Source organism: Prunus dulcis, chromosome 4 (assembly GCF_902201215.1).
Source record: "Prunus dulcis chromosome 4, ALMONDv2, whole genome shotgun sequence".
In the NCBI taxonomy this organism is placed as follows: Eukaryota; Viridiplantae; Streptophyta; class Magnoliopsida; order Rosales; family Rosaceae; genus Prunus; species Prunus dulcis.
The window spans coordinates 3,028,318-3,045,505 of NC_047653.1; the positions used below are offsets into that span (position 1 = coordinate 3,028,318).

General features: G+C 41.2%; 2 protein-coding genes, 1 non-coding gene and 1 pseudogene across 4 annotated transcripts; 1 reads left to right on the forward strand and 3 right to left on the reverse strand.

The window, feature by feature from the left end:
- Positions 1-2,195: 2,195 nt before the first annotated feature.
- On the reverse strand, positions 2,196-2,268 carry TRNAA-UGC. Its single transcript has one exon. It is a non-coding gene; the product is annotated as a tRNA-Ala (tRNA).
- A 190-nt stretch (positions 2,269-2,458) lies between these two features.
- LOC117624098 (50S ribosomal protein L34, chloroplastic) lies at positions 2,459-4,398 on the forward strand. 2 transcript variants are annotated; one of them, XM_034355231.1, is made up of 3 exons: positions 2,459-2,765; positions 3,275-3,560; positions 3,885-4,398. In XM_034355231.1, the coding sequence occupies exons 1-2, from the start codon at positions 2,555-2,557 to the stop codon at positions 3,529-3,531; spliced, it is 468 nt and encodes a 155-aa protein (XP_034211122.1). In that variant the 5' UTR covers positions 2,459-2,554; the 3' UTR covers positions 3,532-3,560; positions 3,885-4,398. The 2 variants fall into 2 exon arrangements, with proteins under 2 accessions (XP_034211122.1, XP_034211121.1); XM_034355230.1 differs by lacking the exon at positions 3,885-4,398 and having other exon boundaries at positions 2,460-2,765; positions 3,275-3,848.
- Positions 4,399-6,914: 2,516 nt separating this feature from the next.
- LOC117625063 (ervatamin-C-like) lies at positions 6,915-8,244 on the reverse strand. Its single transcript, XM_034356632.1, has 2 exons — positions 7,744-8,244; positions 6,915-7,650 (listed from the first exon to the last, which is right to left on the reverse strand). Exons 1-2 carry the CDS (start codon positions 8,180-8,182, stop codon positions 7,070-7,072), a joined length of 1,020 nt encoding a protein of 339 aa, XP_034212523.1. The 5' UTR covers positions 8,183-8,244; the 3' UTR covers positions 6,915-7,069.
- Positions 8,245-11,072: 2,828 nt separating this feature from the next.
- LOC117624207 lies at positions 11,073-12,237 on the reverse strand (annotated as a pseudogene).
- Positions 12,238-17,188: the final 4,951 nt, after the last annotated feature.

The following is a 17,188-nucleotide window of genomic DNA, read 5'->3' on the forward strand; positions in this document are numbered from 1 at the left end:
AACCTCCATTTTAGAGTGTCTGAAAAGCTAAAAGTCATCATTCGTTGAATCTCATCACTCAAATAAATAATAACCAGTAAACTATTTTTGGAGTTTTCTTGGTAAGGTAGCTGCTGTTGAAGGGTTTCTATCTTTCTTTCTTTCTTTGGATTTTTTTTTAAAAACCGTGTCTTGTTTCCAGTTGATGGGAATCTTCATATTTTAAAGATGATATGATGATGATGAAAGAGTTGGTCATGGTGAAGTCCTGATCTTTTTGCCGACATTAAAATGGATTTATTAGTGAAATCCTCTTAACGTTATCATGAGGAGCAATAGTGACCAATAGCGCACTAACAAATGCCATTACATTCCATTCAACACTAACCAATAAATAAAAAAATGGGAGAAAAGAAATGGCACTCACCATAACACAAGTGGATCAAAACTGGTTGCTTTTGGAAGCTGAAAGGAGTCTACCCTTTCCAGGCACAGACAAAGACAATGTGGTGGGTTCCTACGTTGAGAGAGTTGAAGATGAAATGAAGCGAAACAATTGGGAAATGGAGTTTCCAACCCTTCATTGTCATCGGCCTTTCTAGTTGGTCTTCTCTAGTTCCTTCAATCTCACGCTCACCCTTCAAAAGAGGTCCCCAAACACATATATTTAATATCAAAACTGTTGTAGGTTGGGGCTTTCTTGCCTCTTATTTCTACTTTCATTTGTTCGTTTGTGTTTTTTTTTTTTTTTTACCAAGAAGTTTCTAATGTCTATATCTCAAAATAGTAAACCCTCCAACAACTTGGTAATTAATTAGCAATCTTTAAATGGCACAGGCTTGGAAAAAGAGGGTTACCAGATTAATTAGTCTCTTTGATAAGTTACTCTTGAATTGGGACTTCATAGAATTGAGTGAGAGAGAAGGGGGGGGAGAGAGAGACATGAAATCATAAGTGGCTTTGTACAGTTGGCTTGCACAACTTGTCTTAGGGGACCCCTACTAGGGGCCTTTCAGGACCAAATGTGTTGCTTGCAAAGCTCAAAGAGATACACTTTACATGATTAACACATTTCTTTTGTCAAATACTAGTAATTTTGTAATAATTAAATAAGTGAATTAGTAACATCACGTGATAATATTACGTCGATAATTTTATAATTAAGTAAGTAAATTAGTAACATCATATGACAATATTACGTCGACAATGTCATGATGATGATGATATGATTGAATTTTTATAGTAGTGCAGAATTAAGTGGGTGGAAACTTTGGTGACGATGTTTGTATCCAATATGGAGAAGGTGTTGGGTGGGCAACAGGTTGGGGGAATGAACAGTGTGGATGGCAGAGGTCCACCTGATTTCCTTATCATAGTTTGCTTTTGCCCATTCAACTGAAGTGGAATTGGGGCATGCACATTTTGGCCAACCTCACATCACAACCCTACAAAATTGTTATTAATGGTGAATTGGCTGCATTTGCTTTCAAGTCGTGCAAAAATATGCAGAGCACTGGTTTGGTTTGTGTCTTAGTTGGAAAACTAGTGGATACCCACATTGGGAACCACAACCACCAAGCGTTTAGCCAACAACACTTGTATCATAATCAGAATCTTAATTAGTTTGCATTTCATGTCCAACTGGGTTCAAGTTGGTCCATTTTCAATCACTCGAACCTTGACCTCTCTCCTCTCACACTCTTTCACCAAAGCAATAAATGAGTACCAAATGTTACATGCTCATGCACCCAAAATCTTGTAGTTAGGTGAATATGCTGATCTAGTTTTCCTTGAGCAATTAGCAATAATTCCTCTTTTTGCCTTTTGACCTGCTGCTTTCTTATCAAGTGTTACGTATTGTTAACTTTGTTAAACAATATCTATTCAAGACCGACATGTTCTAATCCAGTGAAAAAGTGTTTTAAATTGCAAACAAGAGGTCACTATCGCTTGTTCTCAAAAAAAGAAAAAATATCTATTTAAGTTTCAACTTTTGGAGTTTTGAGATCCAATATATGATTAAAATTTTACTGCATCTGCTAGTGCATATGTGACATAAATTAAATACCCCATCCAAAGTGCGGTTTGTAGTTGCTGTTGGAAAAGTTCTGCAGGCCACGAATGGTCTTGGCCTAGCTTGGGCTTCGAACTTGAAAATGTCAAGGAACAAAAGCAGAAAAAATGTTGTTAATTGCAAAGATACAAAAGGGTTGAGGTGGAGATGCAGGGTATCGAACCCTGTACCTCTCGCATGCAAAGCGAGCGCTCTACCATTTGAGCTACATCCCCATTTTGATATGTCATTATATATATATATATATATGTATATGTGTGTTGATATTTCGTCCTAGGAATTGGGCCTGGAAAGGCACTGTTTTCCAATGTTTGATAGTAAATGGGCCGGTCTAGCCCAGAGCGTTACCAGTCGACTTGGAAGGGTCCAATCCAAACCAGTTGTGCGGGGGCACTGGATAAGGCAAAAGGCAGAAAAACCTCATCTTCGTCTTTGGGGATAACACAGAAAGAAAGAACTGAAGACGAAGAAGAAGAAGAAAAAGAAGGCGGCGGCAAAAGAATGGCTTCAATAACAGCAATGTCATTGTCACCTTGCCTTTCAAGTAGAGGCATACAGCAAGCCTTCACACCTTCTGCTTCTCTCACATTCCTCACTGGGTCAAGAACCAGGAAGAGCTCTGTGTCTCTCAACGCTGCCACTCCTCGTTCTTCGTTGCTTCACTGCTCCTTCGTCCCTTCATCCTCTCTCTCTTTCCCTTCCTCGTTTTCAGGTAACAAAGTTTGATGCTTGAATGACTTGGTTTCTCTTTTTGCCCAAGATTGTGAGTTGATGCAAATTTTGTTGAAATTTGTCTCTTAAGTTCAAATTTTGGGATTTTGTGTGACATAACTTGTGATGGGTCTTCTTAGTTTATGAATTTGGACAAACATTGGCATTCCTTTGTTTGTTTGAAATTTTGTTGATTTTTGGTTTGGTCAGGCACTCTAAACTTCATGAAAGTAAGTTTCTTGCTTATAGGCTTAAAATTGGAGCAGTTTTGCTTAGTAAAGAAACATAAGTACTTCAATTGCCAATCAAAAGATGCCATGCAGCTTAGTGTATTAGAGAAAGGAATGGTTAAATGTTTTGGTAGGTTTTTCTAGATGAATATATGAGTACTTTGTTGGTATCTCAGGATACCCATATTGCATTTGTATGTAGTGATTATAAATGATAATACTATGTCATTTTCCTCCTAGGAATGGCCTTGATCTAAAATTGATTTTTTTCAACTTGAAGGTTTATCTCTTGGGTTGGATTTGACTTCTAGTATTGGGGTTGGAAGAAGAAGAGGCTCTGGCTTAGTGGTGAGGGCTGGGAAGGCTGCTCTGTGTCTAACCAAGAGAAATAGGTCCCGGAAATCTTTGGCTCGAACTCATGGCTTCCGTAGACGCATGAGAACCACTGGTGGTAGAGCAATGTTGAAGCGCCGACGTGCTAAGGGACGGAAGATCCTCTGCACAAAGACCAATCCCAACAGTGGAAAACGTGCCTGATTGTGTCTTTTTCGTATTCAGTTTATCAGGTAAATGAAATGAAATGAAATGTAATGATGTCTAATAGCTGGTTCTTGTGAACATTGGCAGAATTTCAAACTTATTTCACATGGTATCCCTTCTGTATTGTTTCAATCAGAAATTGTTTCAATCAGAAAGGCTTTTGTTTGTCCGAGCCCATTTTGCATATTCACTGTGTCCTGTTAATTTTGTTGCCTGAATTCATTCTTAGGTATGCCAATAAATGTATCAGAACCCAAATGGAAGGCTCACTCTTAATAGGGGCTCCAAAAACCTGGTGATTGCTTGTAATGCCATATTGTTTTGTTGTTAAACTTCACACTTATGTGCAGATCTTGTCAAGAGTACATTAGCTAGTACAAGATGGGGCATTTTCACAACCAATAATAGTATTTCTGCATAAATATGAAAAAGGAGAATCTGGTAGTCTTGGGTTCGGTCTACAGCTATAGGTGAAGTCGACAAGATTTTATAGTTACATGACAATAAGCATATAATTCAGAAAGCCTTGTTGATGGAAAGCTTTCTGAACAAGGCCACAAACACCTTCTGGAGCATCCTCATGCTGTGAGGCTTCTCCTGTGGCGGCAATGGCAACGGAAACTGCAGGTTGTGCGGACAGAGCCTTGAGTAGGTCGATTTCGCTATTGGGAGGCAACTCTCTTCATGACCAGAAGTTCCATCCAGACTATGGTATGGGTAATTGCACTGGCGGACCCAGAATTTTTTTAGCGGTGGTGCAATATTGACGAAGTATGAAAAATGGTTTTTCGGAATAATCATTTTTTCAAGATAATTTTTTGCGACTTTTATTCCTTATACATCAAATAAGAAAACTTGATTTTATGGGATTTTAGTATGAAGTATATATTGGCTTAATGAGCTGTCATTTTTAGCCTAAATTATATTTTGCACTACAACCAAATTTTCATAATTTGATTTGGTGAGAATTTGATTTTCTACTATTTTTATTTGAATCCAAATGGGGGGTACTTCCTTATTTACATTGTAAAATTAAGTAAATAGAGTAATATAAAAATAAATAAAAGTAAAAGGATAAAGACATTTACTTAAATGTTGAAAATGAAAATAAGGTAATCTGTACATCAGTTGAGCAAAGAGGCAATTTGAAGCACCTGCAATGGTTTTTCCGGTGAGGGGAGGTGCAGCTGCACCTCCTTGCTCCTTAATAGGTCCGCCCCTGGGTAACTATCTTCAGTGCATTGCTAGGTGGAACAGTCGGGCCATACTTTTCCATATTAGCCTTCTTTATCCTTTGTTTTTCTTAATTATTTTCAACAAGAAAAAAGACGTACCTACCAACATAAGCAACATCATCGTACAAAAAAATTGTCATAAAAAATTGAATAATGACATGAGAGCACTTCCAGCAGTTTGTCCCTTGCCATGGCAAGGGGGCACTCGGGCATCTACTATTTACGTGAATAGTGGCTGCCCTTGCAAAAAGCAATATGTGTTTCCAGCGGTTGCTCTTTGCCATGGCAAATACTATTCATTTTTTTGTTTTTTTCACAACTTTTTTTACCTAAATAATTAATTTTGATAATATTTTCGGATAAGATTTTTGGGTTCCTACGTGTCAATACTATTCATATCGGATAAGATTTTCTGTTTCAAATTTGAGATAAATTTCAAAATTCAAATTTCAGATAAGATTTTCACTCTCCGGTTTCAATAGAAGAAGCCATAATATGATAGAGAAAAATAAAACTTGAAAGTGAAAAAAAATATTAAGTAGAAAGTGAATAATAGTAGAATGAGAAGAAAATGTATGAGGATTTGGTGTTAAAAGTGAAGAGTATTGGTTGGTATTTATAGCAAAAAAATTCCGTAATTTTTTGGTTTTTTTTTTCATTTTTTTGTTGCACTCGGCTGGCGCTCAGGCCAGCCCAGGTTGCTGGATCCCACCTTGCGCCCGGGCTCCACTTTGTTGCTGGCTGGTCTGGCCCTGGCCCTAGTCCCGGTCCCTCCTACTACTTATTCGAGATGATTAAGGACGACTATACTCTTCTAAACCGAGTGAGCATGATAGGGCAAAGAAGTCTTAACCTAGAATATGACTTAGATGAGTCAAATCAAACAGCAAATAATAAAACAAAATTATACAATATTTGTCCAGGCAAATAGTATCTAGGGTTTATATAGAAGATGATCAGCATATGTTTGCATGTGCACTGCACACAGTGATGATATAAGTGGCCGAATTGGGAAGGGAACTAAATTCCAGGCACGTTCCTTCTAGAAGTTGATATGTTGTCTTGTGGAAAATTAAGAAGTCCAACTTAAGCATGCAGCCAAGTCCTAAGAATTTGTATGCGAAGAACTCCAAATCCAGGTGGGGTTCAGTATGCATGCAGCCAAGCTTTAATTATTGTCATCTTCATTAATTAATGGGCCACCTCTTCATGTAATCAGTACTCCTGCATACTATTTTCCGGAGGAGTTTCAGCCTTAATTTTTGAGATGTGAATAAAAAATCTACCTAAAATTTTCCAGTCCCCAATCCTTAATTCGCTACCGTGTTCGTCTAGAATTGTGGATTAATTTGGTCATCAAACTTTCACATCGAGCTAGCACAATCCAGTCCTTGATGTGAATTTGATGTTCAAGAATGCTAAATCGTTGCAGTTGCTGTCTAACTCAGATTTGCAGCAATGCAAGCTTCCAACGTTCCTTTTATTGCAAATGGTAGACTCTAAAGGGATGATGATGTGTGTGTTTGTGGTTGAGAAATTTTTGATGCCTGCCCTGCCAAAAGGGAAAAAACCAGAGAAAAAAGAGACTTGATTTGTTATTTTTTCCTATTCGGTTTTGAGGTCGTCGGTCCTGTAATCCATCGTAATTTATGCATAATAAGACTTTGAGCAGTTTGGCGGAATGAATTGAAGGATTTCAATTAGATTGAACTAGTATCATGACTGATGTTTGATGAATTTATAAATATTTGGGGTGGACTTATTACATTATACACCAAATTTTGAATACCAACTTATGCAGTAGTGTTTTATTTATCGCATTACATATTACGTACGGTATCATATCGATGTAATTAATGCACTACATACGTAAAAAGATACAAAAACACACTTTTAACAAGGGCTCCAGAGAAACCTGACGACTAATTGCATGTATTAAGCCGATACAGGCAATTTCATGACTGATGTTTGATGAATTTATAAATATTTGGAGTGGACTTATTACATTATACACCAACTTTTGAACACCAATTTATGCAGTAGTGTTCTTACAAGGGCTCCAGAGAAACCTGGCGACTAATTGCATGTATTAATTAATGCCATTTCCTTATAATATTATTTGCTGTTTAGAATATATCTTGTACATGGGATATTAATTCAAAATTTTATTATATTCATGATATAGTTGGATATATTTGCTAGCTCCTGCCTTAGCCGATACAGGCACTTTCACAGCCAATCATTAATGATAATACACTCACTTAGATATGGATTCTATAGCCTATATAAATATATATAGATTATGCAGTCGGATAGTAAGCGTCCCGAGCAAGGCCACAGAGACCTTCTGGGGGACCAGCATCCCTAAGAATTTTCATATAGCCATTTTCACCCCAGCTCTCACCCCATTGATTCTTGAGTAACCAATACTTAGTGCCGTCCTCAGTCGTCCCGTACCCAACGACGGTAACAGCATGGTCCAGTGTCGTCCCACAATCTGTGTTCGAGAAGACCCCACTTTGGTAATGCTTAAACTCCTCCCCGGAAGCATCGATGGCTATTGAGACTGGCTGCATGGACACAGCCTTGAGTAGGTCTTCTTCACTATTGGCAGGCACCTGTTCATAACCAGTGATCTGGACAGCAGGCTGATTAGCGTTACATGTTCCCTGTTCAGCCTCGTACGGGTAGTTTTCTTCTCTGGCAATTCCTCCGCTTTGTTTGATGTATTCAAATGTAGTAGGCAAGGAACCACCATCGCAGCCGTAGTTGCCACTGGTACAGTCCAGAAGTTGTTGCTCGGACAGTGAGATCAGATTCCCAGTTTTGATTTGGTTAATCCCTTCCACTGCTGCCACTACAGAAAATGCCCAGCAACAGCCTACATATAATACAAAAACAAAAACATCAATACTTAGTAAAGAATATGGATGAGTTAAGAAGGTAATTAATGTAAGGAAGGTGGATCTCTTACCACAGGTTCCTTGATCCTTTATGGGGGTGACAGCTCCTTTCTCCCTCCAGTCGATGCTAGGCAGAACATCAGTCGGGCTGAGGTCTTCGTACCTGAAAGACATGTTTGGGGATGAGGTGAATTCAGTGGCCCTTTTGTATCCAGTACGCTGCCGGAGGAATTCTTCATCGCTCAAATCAGAATGTTCATTCAGTCCTAACTTGTAAGTCTTGTTCCCTTCAGTGTTGAACTTCTCCACAAACTGCACGTTCTTCTTGAATATGGCGAAACGCCTTTCCTTCTCCGCATTGCCCTCATAAACACGGCCAAACTTTGTCATCCATTGATCATGTTTTGCAGCAAAGGAAGCTTCGGACAGTGTGCGGGATGTGGCTTGAGATGCCAAAGTCCCCAAGACGATGAATATGGCAATGACCTCAAGGTTTTTCTCAAAAGCCATTGTTCGCAAGGTAATATTGGCTTAGGTTTTAAGTAGTGATATTGGAAAGCTTAGCTAGCTGTGAAGAAGCAAGGCATACTAACGTGGGTTTATATAGAAGATGATCAGCGTGTTTGCATGTGAACACATTGTTCATGTTATTAGACGAATTGGGAAGGCAGCGAAATTTCCAGGCACGTACGTAGCCGGATACTGTTAAGTTGATATTGTTTTGTTTTCTTTTGCATGTGAACACTGTGTTCAATGTTGACCCTTACAACTATTATATTCTAGATATAAACCCACATACTTTTAAACATTTACTTAGAGCATTCATGGGGGTATATTTTTGGGAGTGTAAAGTCACTTTTACATCTCCTTTATAATTTTGAGGGGTATAAATATGTTTTTTGCTCTAATGAAAAACGATGTAAATTTAAAAATGTATAATTGATTTGTTTGTCTTAATTCGTTTTTGTGTTAAATTTATATTTTGTGTTTACCTTATAAAATTAAAATTTTTTTGTATTAAATTAATTTTATTTTTCAAACAAATAGACTTAAAAATATTTAAATTCGGAGAAAATAATTTTTTGAAAATTATTGTGAAAATAACTTTTTGAAAATTCAAGCCATTGGCTGTTGCAATCTAGCCATTGGGGGAACATGAAAACCAAAAAATTGCCCCGCATGTGATTTTTTTTCAGCAATTACTGTAGCCGCGGGTTCCACCTGTAAGAGATATATAAAAAAGATGTACAATTGCATCTAAATTTACATCTCATAGTGGTGATGTAATTATACATTCATTTACAACCTGCGGGTGATTCCGATCACAATAGGTGTATATTTAACATACATCTAATTATACACCCCCCATTGTGGATGCTTTTAGAGCATCTCCACTCGAGCAGTCAAAAGTCAGGTGGAGTGCTAATCTGCTAGAAAAGGTGGCTGACTCATATCCACCCGAAAGTGCTATATCCGACGTGTAAATAACGTCTTGTGAACCGGCGGCAATTTTGACAACAAGAAACAAAGGCGTTATTTCAATTATCGAGAGTTTTTTAATGAATGGGCCCCGCCTGTTTTGTATAAAAGTGACGTTTTCAAGCTTCCATATGCTTTTCTCTTACCATATTTTCATTGTTTTTCATTTATTCTTTAATAAAATAATAATTTTGTTTAACAGTTTGGGCGGAATAAGAAGTTGTCCATAATGTTAAATTGCCACATAGGCTGTCAAATACAAATTTGATGTTTTTATTTGACATTTCTCTTGGAGATGCTCTTAAAACTCAAATTTAAGCCAACGTGTCTAACTTAGTGGGAAATGGCCTTCACTTGTAGACAAGCGGACGTCTCAGGTTTGAATCCTCAAGACATCTTGATTGTGTGTGTGTGTGTGAGAAATCCCCATTCTAAGATAGATTTGTCCTACCCTAAATTACATATCCAATAAATAATGTACCTATTAAAAAAAATAAAGAAATGGATTCTAGTTGAGAAAAATTGACTTTGGAGGGGTTAAGCTAAATTTACTAATTAATTATATTATTTATTGTTGGTTGAGTTTGTGAATTCCCATTCTGGTACTACTAACCGATCCTAACACAATACCAATTGCTGGAGGAGTTTCAGCCTTAATTTGCGACATGACTGAAACTCTCTCAAGTCTTTCCCAGCAGTCTGCAATATCCTTAATTCTCTACCGTGCTCATATGGAATTGTGGATTGATGTTGGTCATCATAAAATTTTGAAAATCGAGCCAGAATAATCCAATCCTTGACGTGAATTTGGTGTTCAAGTAAGGATGCCGTGTAACTCAGGTTTGCAAGGCTAGCAGTGGGGCAGGAAAGCTTCCAACGTTGCTTTCATTCCAATTTCCAAACGGTATATAGACTTAAAAAGGGATTATGTTGTCTGTATATTTGTGGTTAAGTAAACTTTTGATGTCTGCCAAAAAGAAGAGAGAAAAAAGAGGCTTGATTTGTCATACTTTTCCACTAAGCGAGACCGATGGACTCTTGAGGTCGTTGTTGTCGATCCTGTAATGCATCATAGTTAGTGCGTAATGAGATTTTGGGTAGCTTGGCTGGCATAATTGGAGGAATAATTGGCGCAAATCATCATTCACCCGATGTCTATGGAGGTGGTGCTGCTGTTGGGGCAATACTCTTTTTTTATTAATTTTTTTTAGGTCGAATATATAAATTTATTATCAAGTCTTTTATTTTTCTAATTCTATTTCAAAATATAAAAATTGAGAAGCCCAGCTGTAAAAAAGTAAATCATTTAATTTTAAAAATGAACACATGACAATATTTAAGTGGAAGAACTATAAACTGACGTGGTATATTTGTACTATTGTGTAATTTCTCGTATAATTAAAGCAAATCATAATTTATAATTGGCTAAGCATGGCCAGTTTGGAACTGCTTTTAAAGTGCTAATGGCCTATAAAAGTAGTTCCAATTACTTTTTTCAACCATAAAGATAAAGCACTTGAATTTTTACTAAAATTTACATATGCTTATAATAAAAATATTTATCATCAGAAGTGCTTCCTAAACAAATATTCTATATACTTTCTACAAAAGAATTTTTCAAATAAAATTAAGTGAGAGTTGTAAGGCTCAAAATAAACAAGGCCGTCTACAAGTACTGACCATATTATTAGTTCTTGAGTTTCAATTATACGAAACAATATTAAATTAACCCATTACTTTTTGTGTTGTTAATGCAAAAATGTATGCGCACCAAAAAAATCTTATTATTAGTTAAATTTCTCGAGGTGATCATCAAAGAGGATGTAGGCACAAAATCTTAGTGTGCTTTGTACAACACTACTCAATTTTGGAACTGAATATGGAAAAACAGCAGCTTTATTATACCACTACCAAGTTTAGATTACAATGCATTACTCAAGCTGCTCAATACATATACAGCCACATGCCAAGGGAGGGTTATACAACTGGATAGGCAGCATACATGGCAATGCCACAAAGACCTTCTGGAAAACCAATATTTTTGCAAATTCTCAATGTAGCCACCCCAGTTCCGTCCCCATGAATTCTTCACCAACCAATACTCAATGCCGTATTCATTTTCGCCGAAGCCAACGACTGTAACACCATGGTCAAGTTACATCCCACAACCTCCAGAAAAGACTCCACTGGAGTAATGTCGGAATGCCATTCCTCGGCCTTCAACACTAGCTGTGACTGGTTGCATCGAAACAGCCTTCTGCAATGCCTCCCGGCTGTTTGATGGCACAGATTCGTAGCCACCGATACGGGCAGCGTGTTCTTTTTCTTTTCAATGTCACACGTTTCATTCTTTCCTATATGTATTGGTAACTTTTTTCACTGGTGATACCATTTGTTTTTATGTAATTGAAGGCATCGAGCACGTTACCAGCTTTTGCAACCTTGGTTAACGCCATTTTTGGAACAGTCCACTAGTTGTTGCTCTGACAGTGAGATCAAGCTACCCGTTTTTGTTTGTGTAGTTCCCTCCACATCTGCCACTGCTGTAAATGCCCAGCAACTTCCTATATATAGATGATCACACATAATATTCATGTGCATGTTATATAACTAATTAGTTTTGTTAGGGAGGTTTGAGTTTTGGTGCTCATCGTACCACGTGCACCTTGGAATTTTACGGGGGTGACAGCTCCTTTGTTCCTCCAGTCAATGCTAGGTGGAACATCAGTCAGGTTTTCGTACTGGAAAGAACTATTTTTGAATAAGCTTGTGGGTTTGTATCCAGTATGAAACATGGTGAATTCTTCATCTGTGGGGTCTGAGAATTCGTTGAGGCCTAACTTGTAAGTGTGATTCGCTTCGGTGTTAAACTTTTCGATGAATTCCACATTTTCCTTGAATATCTTGAAACGCCTTTCCTTTTCTGCATTGTCTACGTAAATGCGGGCATACTTAGCCATCCATAGCTCATGTTTCATCGCCATTGAAGCTTCATCCAACGTGGTGGATGCGGCTTTTGATTCCCAAGTCCCCGAAACCACTATGAACATGGAAATCATGAGTTTCCATTCAAGTGTAAAAGCCATTGTTATTAGTAAACAGAAGAAAGCTATGGGAAAATGGCTTTAATTAACTGATTAATGATCACTAGATGTGAAGAAGCAAGCTCAAAATCTCATATATATATATAGAAGATAACGAGCATCTTTGTTCTTCACAGCGAAGGAATATCTTTGGATATACGTGGAAAGGAACCTGCATATTGAAAAAAACCAATAAAAGGTTCAGTCAGATTGACTCATTTTTTCTGCTTCACTGTGATGAAATGAAACAAATTTTCAATATTAGGCCATTAGAACTCGATTAATTCCCATATAGAGTTTGTCATACCTAGCTAGCATATAAGATGCACACACATACTTACATATCACTCTATTTTGTAAAAAGAAAAAGTGCATCAAACTCACTTTAAGCAATTAAGCTAACAGGCATAGATAGGCATAAACCAATATAGTCTAAATAGCCAAGTGAGCAGGATATGACAAGGTCTGCGGGCATAGATAGGCATCAACAATATACACGCTATGTGGTTTACACCAGGGACCTTGTTGGCCATATATATATATATGATGGTAACTCACATATCAACATCTTTGCAAATTCTCATGTGGCTAGCCAGCCTGTGTTTTAGATTCTTTAAAATAAAATAAAAGAAGAAGCAAGGACCAGTACCGATCTATTTAGTAGTTCGAGTGCACTAATGTATTGCCTAAAAATTCAAGAAACAAAGTTCCATCATTAATTCCAAAACCTACATACTAAGAAATTACTGTTAACATATACAGACCATTATCTTGTATATTTATTCAATCATCAATGTTGTTGATGCGAAAAAGTGGTTTGACACGTGGTTCGCCCAACTTAGTGATATTGTGTCTTCGGAAGGGAGTTAGTCTTCAGAAGATCAAGTTCCTGCAAAAAGGGAACGTTCGGTAAGACCTTGGGGTACCGGTGCGGTACCGGCCGAAGGCTCTCCGATGCTTAAGTAAGTACGGATTTAGTAAAGATTAGACTACAGATCAAGCGATAGCGTACCGTTGATTTTTTCTGTCCCCTTCTTTTGGGAATAGGGGTCTCCTTATATAGGCCTGGGGAGGCGTGCATTATGTTCATATTTCCGATGTGGGACTGTGGGAGCTGGTCTAGAGCATGACGCGTGTCCTAGGTCAAAAGTGTCAGGAAGTGTAGGATTCGGTAGGGGACATGCCGAAGGGCCTGTGATGTCAAGTTGTCGTTTCCGTCCACGTGTCAGGTGGTCATTGGTCGTTAATATACGGTATAAACAGTAGTCCCCCAAGTTCTCTTCCGAAGGTTCTTCGGAAGGGAATTTGGTTCCATCCTGAGGGTTCATAGATGCCCTGCCGTTCGGCAAGTTTATTTGTGGAAGGTTCCCCTGAGATCTGAAGGGTCGCCGATGCTGAGAGGGGTGAAGGCAGGGACGCTTCGTTTCCCGTGCCTGGCGCGTGGAGACGCTTCGCCTTCTGCACCCGGCGTGAAAAGACGCTTCGTCTTCTGTACCAGGCGTGCAGCTGACATCACCATCCACCGGGCGACACGTGGCCAATGAAGCGACGTCTGACGGCTGTAATTATGAGCCGTTTGGTTTCCCGAGGCGTACCGTTGCAGCCCTCTCCCTATAAATAGAGATCGCTCCGGACATAAGAGTTCACTTTGCATTTGAGAGTGACGCGAGAGCTCTGCGTAGGCGATTTCAGAAGATTGTGAACGGCAACCAAGGCGATTTTCGAAGGTGTTATCGGCAATTAAGGCGATTACCGAAGAGTATTAACGGCAATCAAAGTCTCAACAATAGCAAAGGTAAGTTACCGTTCGGTACCATAATAATTTTTTCTTTATATACCCGCGTGCTTTCGTAGTGTAGGCTTAGCCGATCGTCTATAGGGGCCCTCTTTCGGTAGTCTAGTGAACTATAGGTAGTGGCGTAGACATCGGTAGGGTAGTTCATTTCAGAGCCTTAGCCATCCTTTTCCTTTTTCTTGTTTTGTAGATGTCCGATAGCGAGTCTTCCTTCGGCAGTGAGCCCAATGCTTTCGATGAGGAGTTATCATCGGGCTGGGACACATCCAGCGGGGCTGCGAGCCTCGGGGCCGAGAGTAGAGAGGACACCGATGTGGAAGTTATCGGTGAGGAGATTGTCTCCGTTCCTACCCACGGCATCGGCAAGGGTCTGATGACGGGGCAACCGCTTCCCTTGGTCGCGGTCTACAAAGATGGTACCCGATTCGGTACCTCCGATCCTCAGCTGGAGGCCTCTACCTCTGGTCGCGACGATGTCGTCGCCGGTCCGTCCCGGCCGAGGGTTACGATCGTCCATCGAGAGCGGTCAAGGATACCGGTGGGCGTACCGAAGAAGACCCTGTTCGGGGTCGACTATTTGGAGCCCAACAAACTTACCGAACGGGAGCTCGAGAAGATTAGGGCGGAGTACCTCATCCCGGATTCGGTAAAAATGAGAATTCCGAGCCCTACCGAATCCCTCAGCGACCCGGGAGATGGTGGAGTCGTCTTCTTCACCGATATGTTGGCGCAGGGTGTCAGGCTGCCGTTCAGAAGATCCTAGCCCAGATCGGGTATGCCCCAGGCCAGTATAATCCCAACTTTTGGGTGGCCTTAATGGGGGTGATAGCTGCGTTCGGGATTGCCGGGGAGGGGGAGCCCTCCTACGAGCAATTCTCGTACCTATACAGCGTCACGAAGTCCAAGAGTGCCGATCACGGCGGTTGGGTTCAGGCGAACTGCCTGAAGGCTTCCGAGCGGGGGCACTTCATCAGCGCCGTGCCGACTTCCCAAAAATCGTGGAGGAATCGGCGGGTGGTACTCTCGGGTGATTGGGAATCGCCGTCGGGAGTGTCCCCGCTGTTTCCGGTGCCTACGGCGTTCCAGATTGCCGGTAGGTAGTTATGTTACCAGTCGGTAGAACCATTGTACTTGTTATTCTATGTTTTGCAACTCATTCTTCTTTCGGCAGGTAAACTAAAGCAACCGAGCCCCAAGGAAAGCGAAATTCGGCAGCTCGACAGAGTCAGGCTGAGGGTTCCTGCTGCCGAGCGAGTTTACCCGCGATTCCTTTTTACCAGCAATCTCATCAGAGCCGGCCTCGTCAGCCCTGCCGAGAGTAAGTACCTGTGCATTTCTCTTTTTTTCTTGATCGATTTATTTTGCATGCCGACTGACCGAGTATTTTTGATCAGTGACTGACGCAAGGAAGGCTGCCGAAGCCAAGAAAATGAGTGAGTCGTCCAAGAGGCGGCTCATGATGGGTCTGCAGGGCAAGAAACAAAGGAAACAGCCCGAGGCGCCTTCCGTTCGGCCGTCCACAGATCCCGAGGACGTAACTCTTGCCGAGCGTCTTCGGCAGCTGGGTGCTGAACCAGTGGCATGGCCAACTGCCGGTGCCATTGCACCGAGGCAACCAGATGCCGAAGCCACTGCCTCAAAAGCAGCCGGGAAGCGGCCGATCACGGTAGACCTGGAAGCTTCGCCAGCCTCCAAGAGGAGCCGTCCTTCGGAAACCACGAGGGCTGTCTTCGCGGCGGAGGACGAGGACGGTCCTACCGAGGCCGTCACCATCGCCTGCCCCTCGAAGACGGTGCAATTCGTCAATCATATGATCCTCGGCTCTCAGATGGAGCTGCCGGAGGTTGACGAATTGCCGAAGAAGCTTCTTCGGGAACAGGCCGGGCGGGCCTTCCGTCTTCAGGCGTCGGTAAGAACTCTTTTCTTCTATTGTCAATCCATTTTTCGAAGTGGGGCTTCTCTCTGAATTTGCTAGTTGTGCAGGCGTCCATGGAGATGTGGCTCTGCGTTAAGCGGGCCATTAATGCTGCCGAACGGGCTAAAAAGGCCTATGAAGACGGCAGGACCAAGGCGGCCGATCTGCTGAAGGACAAAGAGGCTGCCGAGCGGCGAGCTTTTGCTGCAGAGGCCAAGGCTGAGGAGACACGGCTGGCCTTGGAGGCAGCGGACGGCGGCGCGGGACGCTGAGGCTGCTTCGGAAGCGGTCCAGGACGCTCTGGAGGAGAGTGAGCGTACCAAGGCGGCGGAGATCGAGGCTGCCGTTCGGTCGGCTATCCAAGGGTACCGATCATCAGAGGAGTTCGCTGTCCTTCTGGATAAGGAGGTGGGCTCTGAGATGGCGGACATGTTGTACCGATTCAAGCGGTACAACCCTGGTCAGAAGCTGAACCTCAACTTCGCTGCCGATCCCCCTCCCCTTCCCGAAGGAATGACCGAAGATATGATCGAGGATTACGAGGGGGAGGATGCTGCCGAAGGGCCTGGGTCTGCTGAGGCCGCTGCCGGGGACGAAGCCGCCGCCTGAGGGCGTTTTTCTTTACATTCATCTTTGTATTTTTATTTTTAATTTTCATTTCGAACACATTGATGCCGAGGGCATCTTTTAATTTAAGTTTGTGTTATGATCCAGAGTTCAACCTTTAATTGTCCAATTCTCAAATTTTAACCCATGTGAGTGCGTTATGATTGCTAATTGCCGTGGGCTAATCGCCGATAGATCGCTAGTCATCGACTTTCACAAGCTATAACTGCTAATTGCCGTAGGCTAATAAGGACGCTGTTAAGTTTAAAAATTTTGACCAAGTCCCGAAGGGATCTGTAGGGTAAAAAACATTAACGATCGCCAATTGCCGTAGGCTAATGTAGAGCGCCGTAGGATGTTAACATTTTAGCTGCCGTGGGCAAATATGGATTAAAGAGAGGCTAAAGTAATAGTGCCGAGGGCTTTCTATTAATTCTAGTAGAACAAATACATCGAGTAATTACAGTTCCAACCTGCCGTAGGCTAGGTCACTTGTAGTAGTACTTGAGATGTTCTATGTTCCAAGGATGGCCGAGAGCCTTGCCGTTGGTGCCTCTTAGTCGATAAGTTCCCGAGCGAAGGATACCGATGACTTCATATGGTCCTTCCCAGGATGGTCCGAGGGTTCCTTCCGTGGT